Below are 13573 nucleotides of genomic sequence, written 5' to 3'. Positions count from 1 at the left end.
CCATCCTCACCACCCTCCCCATCTCCACCGCCTTCTCCATCACATTTTCTCCCATCCCTGCTCTCAGTTCCATCCCTTTTTGCTCCCTGCTGCAGATTTGAGCTGAGTTCTGCCCGTTCTCAGCTCAGCTCCATCACCTGGGCTCCGATCTTTCAATCTGGGCTCTGGGTGACGCCACCAAACCCAGGAGCGACGTCGACACCGTGAGCTTCATCACCACAACCACTGCAAGCTCATTTCTTGAGGCAGTTGGCAGCGCTAATTGTGATGATGAACTGGGATCCCCTTGCCGCCCTCTTTACCCACACCGTGGGGTAACAGCTTGCAGGTGCCGCCTGAGGCCTTGCGTGCATCTATGCGCCCCCCTTCAACCACCTTTGCCCCTTCCTGCATTTGTCCCTTCCTGAATTCAACCCCAAAAACCACCCAAAAGACAAACTCAGATCCTCAGGGCAAGGAAACATCCCTGATGCCAAACAGGTTTACGAGACGGGGGTCTGAAAGTCCCATAACAAACTTGGTGCGACGACGGGTGGCCTCTTGTGATGTCAGCACACAGCTGCGCTGGTGGGGGGAAAACAAACCAAAAATAGGGTGAAACAGGGGGGGAAAGAAAGGAAAAAAATAGATTGAAAAAGCCAAAAAAGGGAACACGGCACGCAGCTGCTCCTTCTGCTGCTTCAGCACGGGGTTCAGGCACGACCGAAATAACTCAGTGTTTCCTGCCACAAAATAGAGATGATGTGGGGACAGCTGGAGGCGTTGTGCCGGTGGGCAGCCAGGATGGAGAGATCGGAGCCCAAGGGACGGAGCTGAGCTGAGAACAGACAGAACTCAGCTCAAATCTGCAGCAGGGAGCAAACAGGGATGGAACTGAGAGCAGGGATGGGAGAAAATGTGAGGGAGAAGGAGGTGGAGGTGGGGAGGGTGGTGAGGATGGTCGTGGTTGTGGTCATGGTTATGGTCATGGTTATGGTTATGGTTATGGTTATGGTCATCATTATGGTCATGGTTATGGTCATGGTCAAGGTTATGGTCATGGTTATGGGGATGGTGATGCACACAGCCTTGTTGGGGACAGAAATTCTTCGCTCCCAGCATGCAGCTCTGCACCCCAGCTGGAAGCTTCCCAGCTGCAGATGAAGACGTGGCCCGGTGACGGCCATGTCACCACCAGCACAACCCCAACCACCACACCAAGCATCACTACCAGCATGTTTCGCGCACCAGCAGGGGGCGCTGTGCTCAGCCCTGTGTGTTCAGCTGCAGGCTCACCGTGCTCTGATCGTTGTCCCTCAAGATGGGGGCACAGCCCTGCACTGCTGCCCCATAGACTGGGTCACTACCATCATACTCAATACCTGCGAGCCACTCCAGCCCCTCGCCGGGCGCCTGTCGGACCCACAGCATGCCATAACTGCTGATGGTGAATCCGGAGGCCTTGCAGACGAGGCTCAGCCCCCCTCCGGGCGTCTGCAGGCCGCCCCCAGACTCGTCCAACGTCACGGCCGCCATCAGGCCTGTGGGGAAGGACAGACGGCGCTGATGGAGCCGCCGACACACGGCCTGGTGCAGCCAGGACCCATTGAGACCCCATAGAGATCCCACAGAGATCCCATAGAGACCCCATAGAGACACCACAGACACCCCACTGAGACCCCATATGGAACCCATAGAGACCCCATAGAGACCCAATAGAGATCCCACTGAGACCCCATATGGACCCCATAGAGACCCCATAGAGACCCAATAGAGATCCCATAGAGACCCCATAGAGACCCAATAGAGATCCCACTGAGACCCCATATGGACCCCATAGAGATCCCATAGAGTCCCCATAGAGACCCCACAGACACCCCACTAAGACCCCATATGGACCCCATAGAGATCCCATAGAGTCCCCATATGGACCCCACAGACACCCCACTGAGACCCCAACGGACCCCATAGAGACCCCATAGAGACCCCATAGAGATCCCATAGAGTCCCCATATGGACCCCACAGACAGCCCACTGAGACCCCATATGGACCCCATAGAGACCCCATAGAGACCCAATAGAGATGCCATAGAGACCCCATAGAGATCCCACTGAGACCCCATATGGACCCCATAGAAATCCCATAGAGACCCCATATGGACCCCACAGACACCCCACTGAGACCCCAATGGACCCCATAGAGACCCCATAGAGATCCCACTGAGACCCCAATGGACCCCATAGAGTCCCCATAGAGACCCCATAGAGACCCCATAAAGAGCTCATAGACATCCCATACGGACCCCATAGAGACCTCATAGACACCCCATAGACTCCCCATAGAGGCCCTATAAAGACCCCATAGACATCTCATAGAGACCCCCCTGAAACCTCATATGGACCCCATAGAGACACATAGAGACCCCATAGAGACCCCATAGAGAGCTCATAGACACCCCATAGAGACCCCACTGAGACCCCATAGTGAGAAATCTATGGGGCTTCTGTGGTTCTTTTGGGGGTCTCTATGGGGTCTCCATGGGGTCTCTATGAGGTCAGTATGGGGTCTCTACAGGATGTCTACGGGGTCCCTAAGGAGTCTCAGTGGGATCTCTATGGGGTCTCTAAGGGGTCTCTATGGGGTATCTATGGAGTCCCTAAGGAATATCAGAGGGGTGTCTATGAAGTCTATATGGGGTATCTATGGGGTCTCTATGGGGTCTCTCTGGGGTCTCCATGAGCTCTCTATGTAGTCTCTATGAGGTCCCTATAGGGTCTGTATGGGGGTCTCTATGGGTCCCTGTGGGGTCTCTATGGGTCCCTATGGGGTCTCTATGGGTTCTCTATGAGGTCTCTATGGGGTCTCAATGGGGTCTCTATGGGGTGTCTAAGGGATGTCTGTGGGGTCTCTCTGGGGTCTCCATGAGGTCTCACTGGGGTCTCTACGAGCTCTCTATGCGGTGTCTGTATGGGATGACTATGGGGTCTCTATGGGGTCTCAGTGGGGTCCCCATGGGGTCTCTATGGGGTCTCAGTGGGGCCTCTATGGAATGTCTATGGGGTCTCTATGGGACCTCTATGGTGCCTCCATAGGGTTTCTATGGGGTCTCTATGGGGTCTCAGAATGGTGTCTATGGGGCCTTTATGGGGACTGTATGGGATCTCTATTGGGACTCTATGGGGTCCATATGGGGTCTCAGTGGGGTGTCTGTGGGGTCTCTATGGGGTCTCTATGGGGTCTCTATGGGGTCTCAATGGGTCCTGGCTGCACCAGGCCGTGTGTCGGCGGCTCCGTCAGCGCCGTCTGTCCTTCCCCACAGGCCGGATGGCGGCCGAGACGTTGGACGAGTCTGGGGGCGGCCTGCAGACGCCCGGAGGGGGGCTGAGCCTCGTCTGCAAGGCCTCCGGATTCACCTTCAGCGATTATGGGATGGATTGGGTGCGACAGGCGCCCAGCAAGGGGCTGGAATTCGTCGCAGGTATTAACGCTGCTGGTAGCACAGGCTATGGGGCAGCGGTGCAGGGCCGTGCCACCATCTCGAGGGACAACGATCAGAGCACGGTGAGCCTGCAGCTGAACACACAGGGCTGAGCACAGCGCCCCCTGCTGGTGCGCGAAACGTGCTACTAGTGGTAGTGGTGGTGCTGCTTGTAGTGGTTGTGGTCACCGCGCTGGTGAGATCGACGACCCCATAGCGACCCCATAGAGAACCCATAGACATCCCATAGAGAGCTCATAGAGACCTCATAGACATTCCATAGAGACCCCATAGACACCCCATAGATATCCCGTAGAGACCGCATAGAGACCCCATAGAGACCCCATAGACACCCCATATACACCCCATAGAGACCCCATAGACATCATATACAGATCCCACTGAGACCCCACTGAGTCCCCACTGAGACCCCATAGACATCCCATAGAGATCCCATAGAGACCCCATAGAGACCCCATACACATCTCATAGTCATCCCATATAGATCTCATAGAGACCCCATAGAGATCCCATTAGAGACCCCATAGAGACCCATAGAGATGCCATTGAAACCCCTTAGAGACCCATAGAGACCCCATAGACACCCCATAGATATCCCGTAGAGACCGCATAGATACCCCATATACACCCCATACAGACCCCATAGACATCATATACAGATCCCAGTGAGACCCCACTGAGCCCCCACTGAGACCCCATAGACATCTCATAGTCATCCCATAGAGACCCCATAGAGACCCCATAGAGACCCCATAGACATCTCATAGTCATCCCATATAGATCTCATAGAGACCCCATAGAGATCCCATGAAGACCCCATAGAGACCCATAGAGATGCCATTGAAACCCCATAGAGACCCATAGAGACCCCATAGACACCCCATATACACCCCATACAGACCCCATAGACATCATATACAGATCCTACTGAGACCCCATAGACATCCCACAGAGACCCCATAGAGATCCCATAGAGACCCCATAGAGACCCATAGACATTGCATAGGGACCCCACTGAGCCCCCATAGAGACCCATAGAGATGCCATTAAAACCCATAGAGGCCCATAGAGACCCCATAGTCACCCCATAGAGGCACCATGGAGACCCCATAGGGAGAAACCGCACTGTGACCCATAGAGATACCATTGAAACCCCATAGAGACCCATAGATTCACCCTCAGCAGTTATGAGATGCTGTGGGTCTGACAGGCGCCCGGCGAGGGGCTGGAATGGGTCGCCTATATTAGCAGCCCCACAAGCTATGGGGCAGCGGTGCAGGGCCGTGCCCCCATCTCGAGGGACAACGAGCAGAGCACGGTGAGCCTGCAGCTGAACACACAGGGCTGAGCACAGCGCCCCCTGCTGGTGTGAGAAAGAATCTGGTAGTGGTTGGGGTGCTGGTTGCGGTGCTCACCCTGGTGCCACAGATCCAAAGAGGCCCCATAGATTTCTCACTATGGGGTGTCTATGGGGTCTCTATGGAGTCTTTATGGGGTCTCTATGGGGTCTCTATGGGGTCTTTATGGGGTCTCTATGGGGTCTGTATGGGGTCTCAGTGGGATCTCTATGGGTTCTCTATGGGGTGTCTATGGGGTGTCTATGGGGTGGGTATGGGGTGTCTTTGAGACGTCTATGGGGTCTCTATGGGGTCTCTATGGGGTGTCAGTGGGGTGTCTATGGGGTGTCTATGGGGTCTCAGTGGGGTGTCTATGGGGTCTCTATGGGGTCTGTGTGGGATGTCTATGGGGTCTTTATGGGGTCTCTATGGGTTCTCTATGGGGTGTCTATGGGGTCTCAGTGGGGGGTCTATGGGGTGTCTATGGGGTCTCTATGGGTTCTCTATGGGGTCTCGGTGTGGTACCTATGGGATGACTATGGGGTCTCTAAGGGGACTCTATGGGGTCTCAGTGGGATTTCTATGGGGTCTTTATGGGGTGTCTATGGGGTGTCTGTGGGGTGGGTATGGGGTGTCTATGGGGTTTCTATGGGGTGGGTATGAGGTGTCTATGGGGTCTCTATGGGGTCTCAATGGCATCTCTATGGGGTCTCTATGGGTTCTCTATGGGGTCTCAGTGTGGTACCTATGGGATATCTATGGGGTCTCTATGGGGACTGTATGGGGTCTCAGTGGGGTCTGTATGGGATCTCTATGGGGTCTGTATGGGGTCTCAGTGGGATGTCTATGGTGTCTTTATGGGTTCTCTATGGGGTCTCAGTGGGTTCTGTATGGGATCTCTATGGGGTTTCTATGGGTGGGTATGGGGTGTCTATGGGGTCTCTATGGGGTCTCTATGGTGTCTCAGTGGGGTCTGTATGGGATCACTATGGGATGTCTATGAGGTGGGTATGGGGTGTCTATGGGGTCTCTATGGGATGTCTATGGGGTGTCTATGGGGTCTCTATGGGGTCTCATTGGGATCGTCACATCCATCCCCACCCCTTCTAAGCAAATTTCTCTCCCCAGCTCCATCCCTGTTTGCTCCCTGCTGCAGATTTGGGCCAAGTTCTGCCCGTTCTGAGCCCAGCTCCATCGCCTGGCCTCCGATCTCTCAACCAGGGCCGTGGGCGATGCCACCAAATCCAGGAGTGACGCCGGTGTAATTAACGCTACCAGCCCAACTACAACCGTAAGCACTTTTCGCGCAGTAATAGGTGGCGGTGTCGTCGGTCGTCAGGCTGTTCAGCTGCAGGGTCACCGTGCTCTGATCGTTGTCCCTCGAGATGGTGGCACGGTCCTTCACCGCCGACCCGTAGTATGTGTAACTACCACCACTGTAGCTGATACCTGCGAGGTATTCCAGCCCCTCGCCGGGCGCCTGTCGGACCCACTGCATGGTATAACTGCTGAGGGTGAATCTGGAGGCCTTGTAGACGAGGCTCAGCCCCCCTCCGGGTGTCTACAGGCCGCCCCCAGACTCGTCCAATGTCATGGCTGCCATCAGGCCTATGGGAAAGGGCAGATGGTGCTGACGGAGCCGCCGACACACGGCCTGCTGCAACCAGGACCCACAGTGACGTGGATGGTCATGATCATGGTCATTGTCATGGTCATTGTCATGGTCATGGTTATGGTCATGGACATGGTTATGGTCATGGTCATGGTCATGGTTATGGCCATTGTTATGGTCATGGTCATGGTCATGGTTATGGTCATGGTCATGGTCATGGTCATGGTCATGGACATGGTTATGGTCATGGTCATGGTCATGGTCATGGTCATGGTCATGGTCATGGTTATGGTCATGGACATGGTTATGGTCATGGTCATGGTCATGGTCATGGTCATGGTCATGGTCATGGTTATGGTCATGGTCATGGTCATGGTTATGGTCATGGACATGGTTATGGTCATAGTCATGGTCATGGTCATGGTCATGGTCATGGTTATGGTCATGGTCATGGTCATGGTTATGGTTATGGGTCTGGACAGGAAGACGTGGAAATGGATTTGGTGGTGATGGTGACAATAGCAGTGGTGGCAGAGGGGACAGAAGCCCACGTCCGCACCCAGGACGTCCCCACTTTTGCCTCCGCATCACAGCACCGCGCCTGGACACCGCCATGCCTCAGTGGGCACCAAATCAAGGTCGGCGTCGATATCTTGAGCAGCAGCGTCGCAGCCACTGCTATAATATCTCGCGCAGTAATAGGTGGCGGTGTCGTCGGTCGTCAGGTCTTCCAGCTGCAGGGTCACCGTGCTCTGATCGTTGTCCCTCGAGATGGTGGCACGGCCCTGCACCGCCGACCCGTAGTATGTGGTACTACCAGTGTAGCTAATAGTGGCGACGTATCCCAGCCCCTCGCCGGGCGCCTGTCGCACCCAATACATGGAATAACTGCTGATGGTGGACCCTGAGGCCTTGCCGACGAGGCTCAGTCCCCCCTTTGGGTGTCTGGAGGCCGCCATCAGGCCTGTGGGGAGGGACAGACGGCGCTGACGGAGCTGCTGACACACGGCCTGGTGCAGCTGGGCTGCAATGAGGTCATATTGAGACCCACTGAAACCCCACTCAGGCATATAGAGACCCCATAGAGACTCCATAGAGATCCTATAGAGACCCCATAGAGACTCCATACAGATCCTATAGAGACCCCATAGAGACTCCATACAGATCCTATAGAGACCCCATAGAGACTCCATAGAGATCCCATACAAACCCCATAGAGACTCCATACAGATCCCATACAGACCCCATAGAGACTCCATACAGATCCCATAGAGACCCCATAGAGACTCCATAGAGATCCCATACAGACCCCATAGAGACTCCATACAGATCCTATAGAGACCCCATAGAGACTCCATACAGATCCCATAGAGACTCCATACAGATCCCATAGAGACCCCGTAGAGACTCCATACAGATCCTATAGAGACCCCATAGAGACTCCATAGAGATCCCATAGAGACCCCATAGAGACTCCATAGAGATCCCATACAAACCCCATAGAGACTCCATACAGATCCCATAGAGACCTCATAGAGACTCCATACATATCCTATAGAGACCCCATAGAGACTCCATACAGATCCCATAGAGACCCCATAGAGACTCCATACAGATCCCATAGAGACCCCATAGAGACTCCATAGAGATCCCATACAGACCCCGTAGAGAATCCATACAGATCCCATAGAGACCTCATAGAGACTCCATACATATCCTATAGAGACCCCATAGAGACTCCATACAGATCCCATACAGACCCCATAGAGACCCCATACAGATGATGGTCATGGATATGGATGTCGTTATGGTCATGGTTATGGTTATGGTTATCAATATGGTGATGCTGATGATGATGGTTATGAATATGGATATGATTATGGTCATGGTTATGGTTATGGTTATCAATATGGCGATGCTGATGATGATGGTTATGGATATGGATATGATTATGGTCATGGTTATGGTTATGGTTATCAATATGGTGATGCTGATGATAACGGTTATGAATATGGATATGATTATGGTCATGGTTATGGTTATGGTTATCAATATGGTGATGCTGATGGTGATGGTTATGAATATGGATATGATTATGGTCATGGTTATGGTTATGGTTATCAATATGGTGATGCTGATGATGATGGTTATGAATATGGATAGGATTATGGTCATGGTTATGGTTATGGTTATCAATATGGTGATGCTGATGATGATGGTTATGAATATGGATATGATTATGGTCATGGTTATGGTTATGGTTATCAATATGGTGATGCTGATGGTGATGGTTATGGATATGGATATGATTATGGTCATGGTTATGGTTATGGTTATCAATATGGTGATGCTGATGATGATGGTTATGAATATGGATATGATTATGGTCATGGTTATGGTTATGGTTATCAATATGGTGATGCTGATGGTGATGGTTATGAATATGGATAGGATTATGGTCATGGTTATGGTTATGGTTATCAATATGGTGATGCTGATGGTGATGGTTATGAATATGGATATGATTATGGTCATGGTCATGGTTATGGTTATCAATATGGTGATGCTGATGATAACGGTTATGAATATGGATATGATTATGGTCATGGTTATGGTTATCAATATGGTGATGCTGATGATAATGGTTATGAATATGGATATGATTATGGTCATGGTCATGGTTATGGTTATCAATATGGTGATGCTGATGGTGATGGTTATGGATATGGATATGATTATGGTCATGGTTATGGTTATGGTTATCAATATGGTGATGCTGATGATGATGGTTATGAATATGGATAGGATTATGGTCATGGTTATGGTTATGGTTATCAATATGGTGATGCTGATGATGATGGTTATGAATATGGATATGATTATGGTCATGGTTATGGTTATGGTTATCAATATGGCGATGCTGATGATAACGGTTATGAATATGGATATGATTATGGTTATGGTTATGGTTATGGTTATCAATATGGTGATGCTGATGGTGATGGTTATGAATATGGATATGATTATGGTCATGGTTATGGTTATGGTTATCAATATGGTGATGCTGATGGTGATGGTTATGAATATGGATAGGATTATGGTCATGGTTATGGTTATGGTTATCAATATGGTGATGCTGATGGTGATGGTTATGAATATGGATATGATTATGGTCATGGTCATGGTTATGGTTATCAATATGGTGATGCTGATGATAACGGTTATGAATATGGATATGATTATGGTCATGGTTATGGTTATCAATATGGTGATGCTGATGATAATGGTTATGAATATGGATATGATTATGGTCATGGTTATGGTCATGGTTATGGTTATGGTTATCAATATGGTGATGCTGATGATAACGGTTATGAATATGGATATGATTATGGTCATGGTTATGGTTATCAATATGGTGATGCTGATGATAACGGTTATGAATATGGATATGATTATGGTCATGGTTATGGTTATGGTTACAGCTATTGGGGTTCCTATGGGTTCCTATGGGATCCTATGGGTTCCTATGGGTCTTACGGGTTCCTGTGGGGTCCTTTGGGGTCCTATGGGGTCCTATGGGGTCCTATAGGTTCCTATGGTGCCCTATGCGGTCCTATAGGTTTCTATGGGGTCCTGTGGGGTCCTATAGGTTCCTATGGGGTCCTATGGGGTCCTATAGGTTCTATGGGGTCCTATGGGGTCCTATGGAGTCCTATAGGTTTCTATGGGGTCCTATGGGGTCCTATGGGATCCTATGGGGTCCTATGGGGTTCAGCAAGACCCTATAGGTTCTATGGGTCCTATGGGGTCCTATAGGTTGCTATGGGGTCCTATGGGGTCCTATAGGTTTCTATGGGGTCTTCTAGGTTCCAATGGGGTCCTATGGAGTCTTAAGGGTTCCTATAGGGTCCTATGGGGTCCTATAGGTCCTATGGGGTCCTATGGGGTCCTATAGGTTCCTATGGGGTCCTATGGGGTCCTGTGGGTTCCTCCACGGCATCCAAGCCCCAAAAGCCGTCTTATTTTTGGGCCGGAAAGCCCCGATTCGATCAATTTTACGCAGCTGTGGCCTCCAGGTGTCCCTTCCCAAGGGGGGAAGGGGTCCTATGGGGTCCTATGGGGTCCTATGGGGTCCTGTGGGTTCCTATGGGGTCCTATAGGTTTCTATGGGGTCCTGTGGGGTCCTATGGGGTCCTATAGGTTCCTATGGAGTCATATGGATTTCTATGGGGTCCTATAGGGTCCTATAGGTTTCTATGGGTCCTATGGGGTTCTATAGGTTTCTATGGGGTCCTATGGAGTCCTATGGGGTCCTATAGGTTCTATGGGGTCCTATGAGGTCCTATGGATTTCTATGGGGTCCTATGGGGTCCTATGGGGTTCAGTAAGACCCTATAGGTTCTATGGGTTCCTATGGAGTCCTATGGGGTCCTATGGGTTTCTATGGGGTCCTATGGGGTCCTATGGATTTCTATGGGGTCCTATGGGGTCCTATGGAGTCCAGTGGGTCCTATGGATTTCTATGGGGTCCAATGGGGTCCTATAGGTTTCTATGGGGTCCTATGGGGTCCTATGGGATCCTATGGGGTCCTATGGGGTTCAGCAAGACCCTATAGGTTCTATGGGGTCCTATGGGGTTCAATAAGACCCTATAGGTCCTATGGGGTCCTATGGGGTCCTGTGGGTTCCTCCACCCCATCCAAACCCCAAAAGCCGTCTTATTTTTGGGCCGGAAAGCCCCGATTCGATCAATTTTACACAGCTGCGGCCTCCAGGTGTCCCTTTCCAAGGGGGGAAGGGGGTCCTATGGGGTCCTATGGGGTCCTATGGAGTCCTATGGGTTCCTATGTTTCCTATTGGGTTCTATTGGGTCCTTATGGGTTCCTATAGGTTTCTACAGGGTCCTATGGGGTTCAATAAGACCCTATGGGTCCTATGGTTCTTATGGGTTCCTATGGGGTCCTATGGGGTCCTATAGGTTCCTATGGGGTCCTATGGGGTCCTATGGGGTTCTGTGGGGTCCTATGGAGTCATATGGGGTGCTATGGGGTCCTATGGGTTCCTATGGGGTCCTATGGGGTCCTATAGGTTTCTATGGGGTCCTATGGGGTCCTATAGGTTCTATGGGGTCCTATGGAGTCCTATGGGGTCCTATAGGTTCTATGGGGTCCTATGGGGTCCTGTGGGTTCCTATGGGGTCCTATAGGTTTCTATGGGGTCCTGTGGGGTTCTATGGGTTCCTATAGGTTCCTATGCGGTTCTGTGGGTTCCTATGGGGTCCTATAGGTTTCTATGGGGTCCTGTGGGGTCCTATGGGTTCCTATAGGTTCCTATGGGGTCCTGTGGGGCCCTATGGAGTCATATGGGGTCCTATGGTGCCCTATGGGGTTCTATGGGGTTCAATAAGACCCTATAGGTTCTATGGGGTCCTATGGGGTCATATGGGTTTCTATGGGGTCCTATGGGGTCCTATGTGGTCCTATGGATCCTATGGGGTCATATGGATTTCTATGGGGTCCTATAGGTTCCAATGGGGTCCTGTGGGGTCCTATGGGGTCTTATAGGTTCCTATGGGGTCCTATGGGGTCCTATAGGTTCCTATGGGTCCTATGGGGTCATATGGATTTCTATGGGGTCCTGTGGGGTCCTATGGGGTCCTGTGGGTTCCTCCACGGCATCCAAGCCCCAAAAGCCGTCCTATTTTTGGGCCGGAAAGCCCCGATTCGATCAATTTTACGCAGCTGCGGCCTCCAGGTGTCCCTTCCCAAGGGGGGAAGGGGTCCTATGGGGTCCTATGGGGTCCTATGGGTTCCTATGGGTTCCTATGTTTCCTATGGGGTTCTATTGGGTCCTTATGGGTTCCTATAGGTTTCTACAGGGTCCTATGGGGTTCAATAAGACCCTATGGGGTCCTATGGGTCCTACAGGTTCCTATGGGGTCCTATGGGGTCCTATGGGGTTCTTATGGGGTTCTATGGGGTTCTGTGGGGTCCTATGGACTCATATGGGGTGCTATGGAGTCCTATGGGTTCCTATGGGTTCCTATGAGGTCCTTTAGGTTTCTATGGGGTCCTATGGGGTCCTGTGGGTTCCTATGGGGTCCTATAGGTTTCTATGGGGTCCTATGGGGTCCTATAGATTCTATGGGGTCCTATGGAGTCCTATGGGGTCCTATAGGTTCTATGGGGTCCTATGGGGTCCTGTGGGTTCCTATGGGATCCTATAGGTTCCTATGGGGTCATATGGATTTCTATGGGGTCCTGTGGGGTCCTATAGGGTCTTGTGGGGTCCTATAGGTTTCTATGGGTCCTATGGGGTCCTATAGGTTCCTATGGATCCTATGGGGTCATATGGATTTCTATGGGGTCCTATAGGTTCCAATGGGGTCCTATGGGGTCCTATGGGGTCCTATAGGTTCCAATGGGGTCCTGTGGGGTCCTATGGGGTCCTATAGGTTCCTATGGGGTCCTATGGGGTCCTATGGGGTCCTATAGGTTCCAATGGGGTCCTATGGGGTCCTATAGGTTTCTATGGGGTCCTATGGGGTCCTGTGGGATCCTATGGGGTCCTATGGGGTTCAGCACGACCCTATTGGTTCTATGGGGTCCTATGGGGTCCTATGGGGTCCTGTGGGCTCCTCCACCCCATCCAAGCCCCAAAAGCCGTCCTATTTTTGGGCCGGAAAGCCCCGATTCGATCAATTTTACGCAGCTGCGGCCTCCAGGTGTCCCTTCCCAAGGGGGGAAGGGGGGGGGGGGGGGGATATTTTTGGGTCGAAAAAAGCGATTTTTGGGGTGAAAAAAGGCATTTTTGGGGCGAAACCGGGAAGCTTTGGGTGCGGTGGCGGGAAACGCTGTTTTTTTTCGTGGCTTTTTTTTGCCCTTTTTGTGGTTTTTCGGCCCATTTTGGGGCCTCCCCAGGTGGGGCTGCGCTGCGTGGGGCGGCAATGGAGCCGTCGTTAATTAGTGGATTAATTAAAGTGTAATTAATTAGTGGTTTAATTAACGGGGGGGTTGGTTTGATGAAGGGGTGAGCAGGGAAAGGGTTGCGGTGGGGGGGGATTAAAGGATCTTCATTAATGGCTGTGGGGAAGGGTGTGTAATGATTGCTAATTAGGGGTTTGATTGGGAGGAGATTGCAAT

The 13573-nt window shown here is 51.5% G+C and overlaps 3 gene segments (V, D, J or C); 1 reads left to right on the top strand and 2 right to left on the bottom strand.

Moving 5' to 3' along the window:
* Positions 1-1245: 1245 nt before the first annotated feature.
* Positions 1246-1515, bottom strand: LOC125687501 (immunoglobulin heavy variable 3-30-like). The segment is given in 1 exon segment: positions 1246-1515. A coding segment is annotated over 1 exon segment (270 nt).
* A 1789-nt stretch (positions 1516-3304) lies between these two features.
* On the top strand, positions 3305-3571 carry LOC125687503 (immunoglobulin heavy variable 3-20-like). The segment is given in 1 exon segment: positions 3305-3571. A coding segment is annotated over 1 exon segment (267 nt).
* Positions 3572-6029: 2458 nt separating this feature from the next.
* Positions 6030-6544, bottom strand: LOC125687506 (immunoglobulin heavy variable 3-23-like). The segment is given in 2 exon segments: positions 6030-6377; positions 6491-6544. Coding segments are annotated over 2 exon segments (402 nt in total).
* Positions 6545-13573: the final 7029 nt, after the last annotated feature.

The sequence above is a fragment of the Lagopus muta genome, assembly GCF_023343835.1.
Source record: "Lagopus muta isolate bLagMut1 chromosome 35 unlocalized genomic scaffold, bLagMut1 primary SUPER_35_unloc_2, whole genome shotgun sequence".
NCBI lineage: Eukaryota > Metazoa > Chordata > Aves > Galliformes > Phasianidae > Lagopus > Lagopus muta.
Note: the sequence above shows the minus strand (reverse complement) of the source record. Positions and strands in the feature narration are given on the sequence as shown.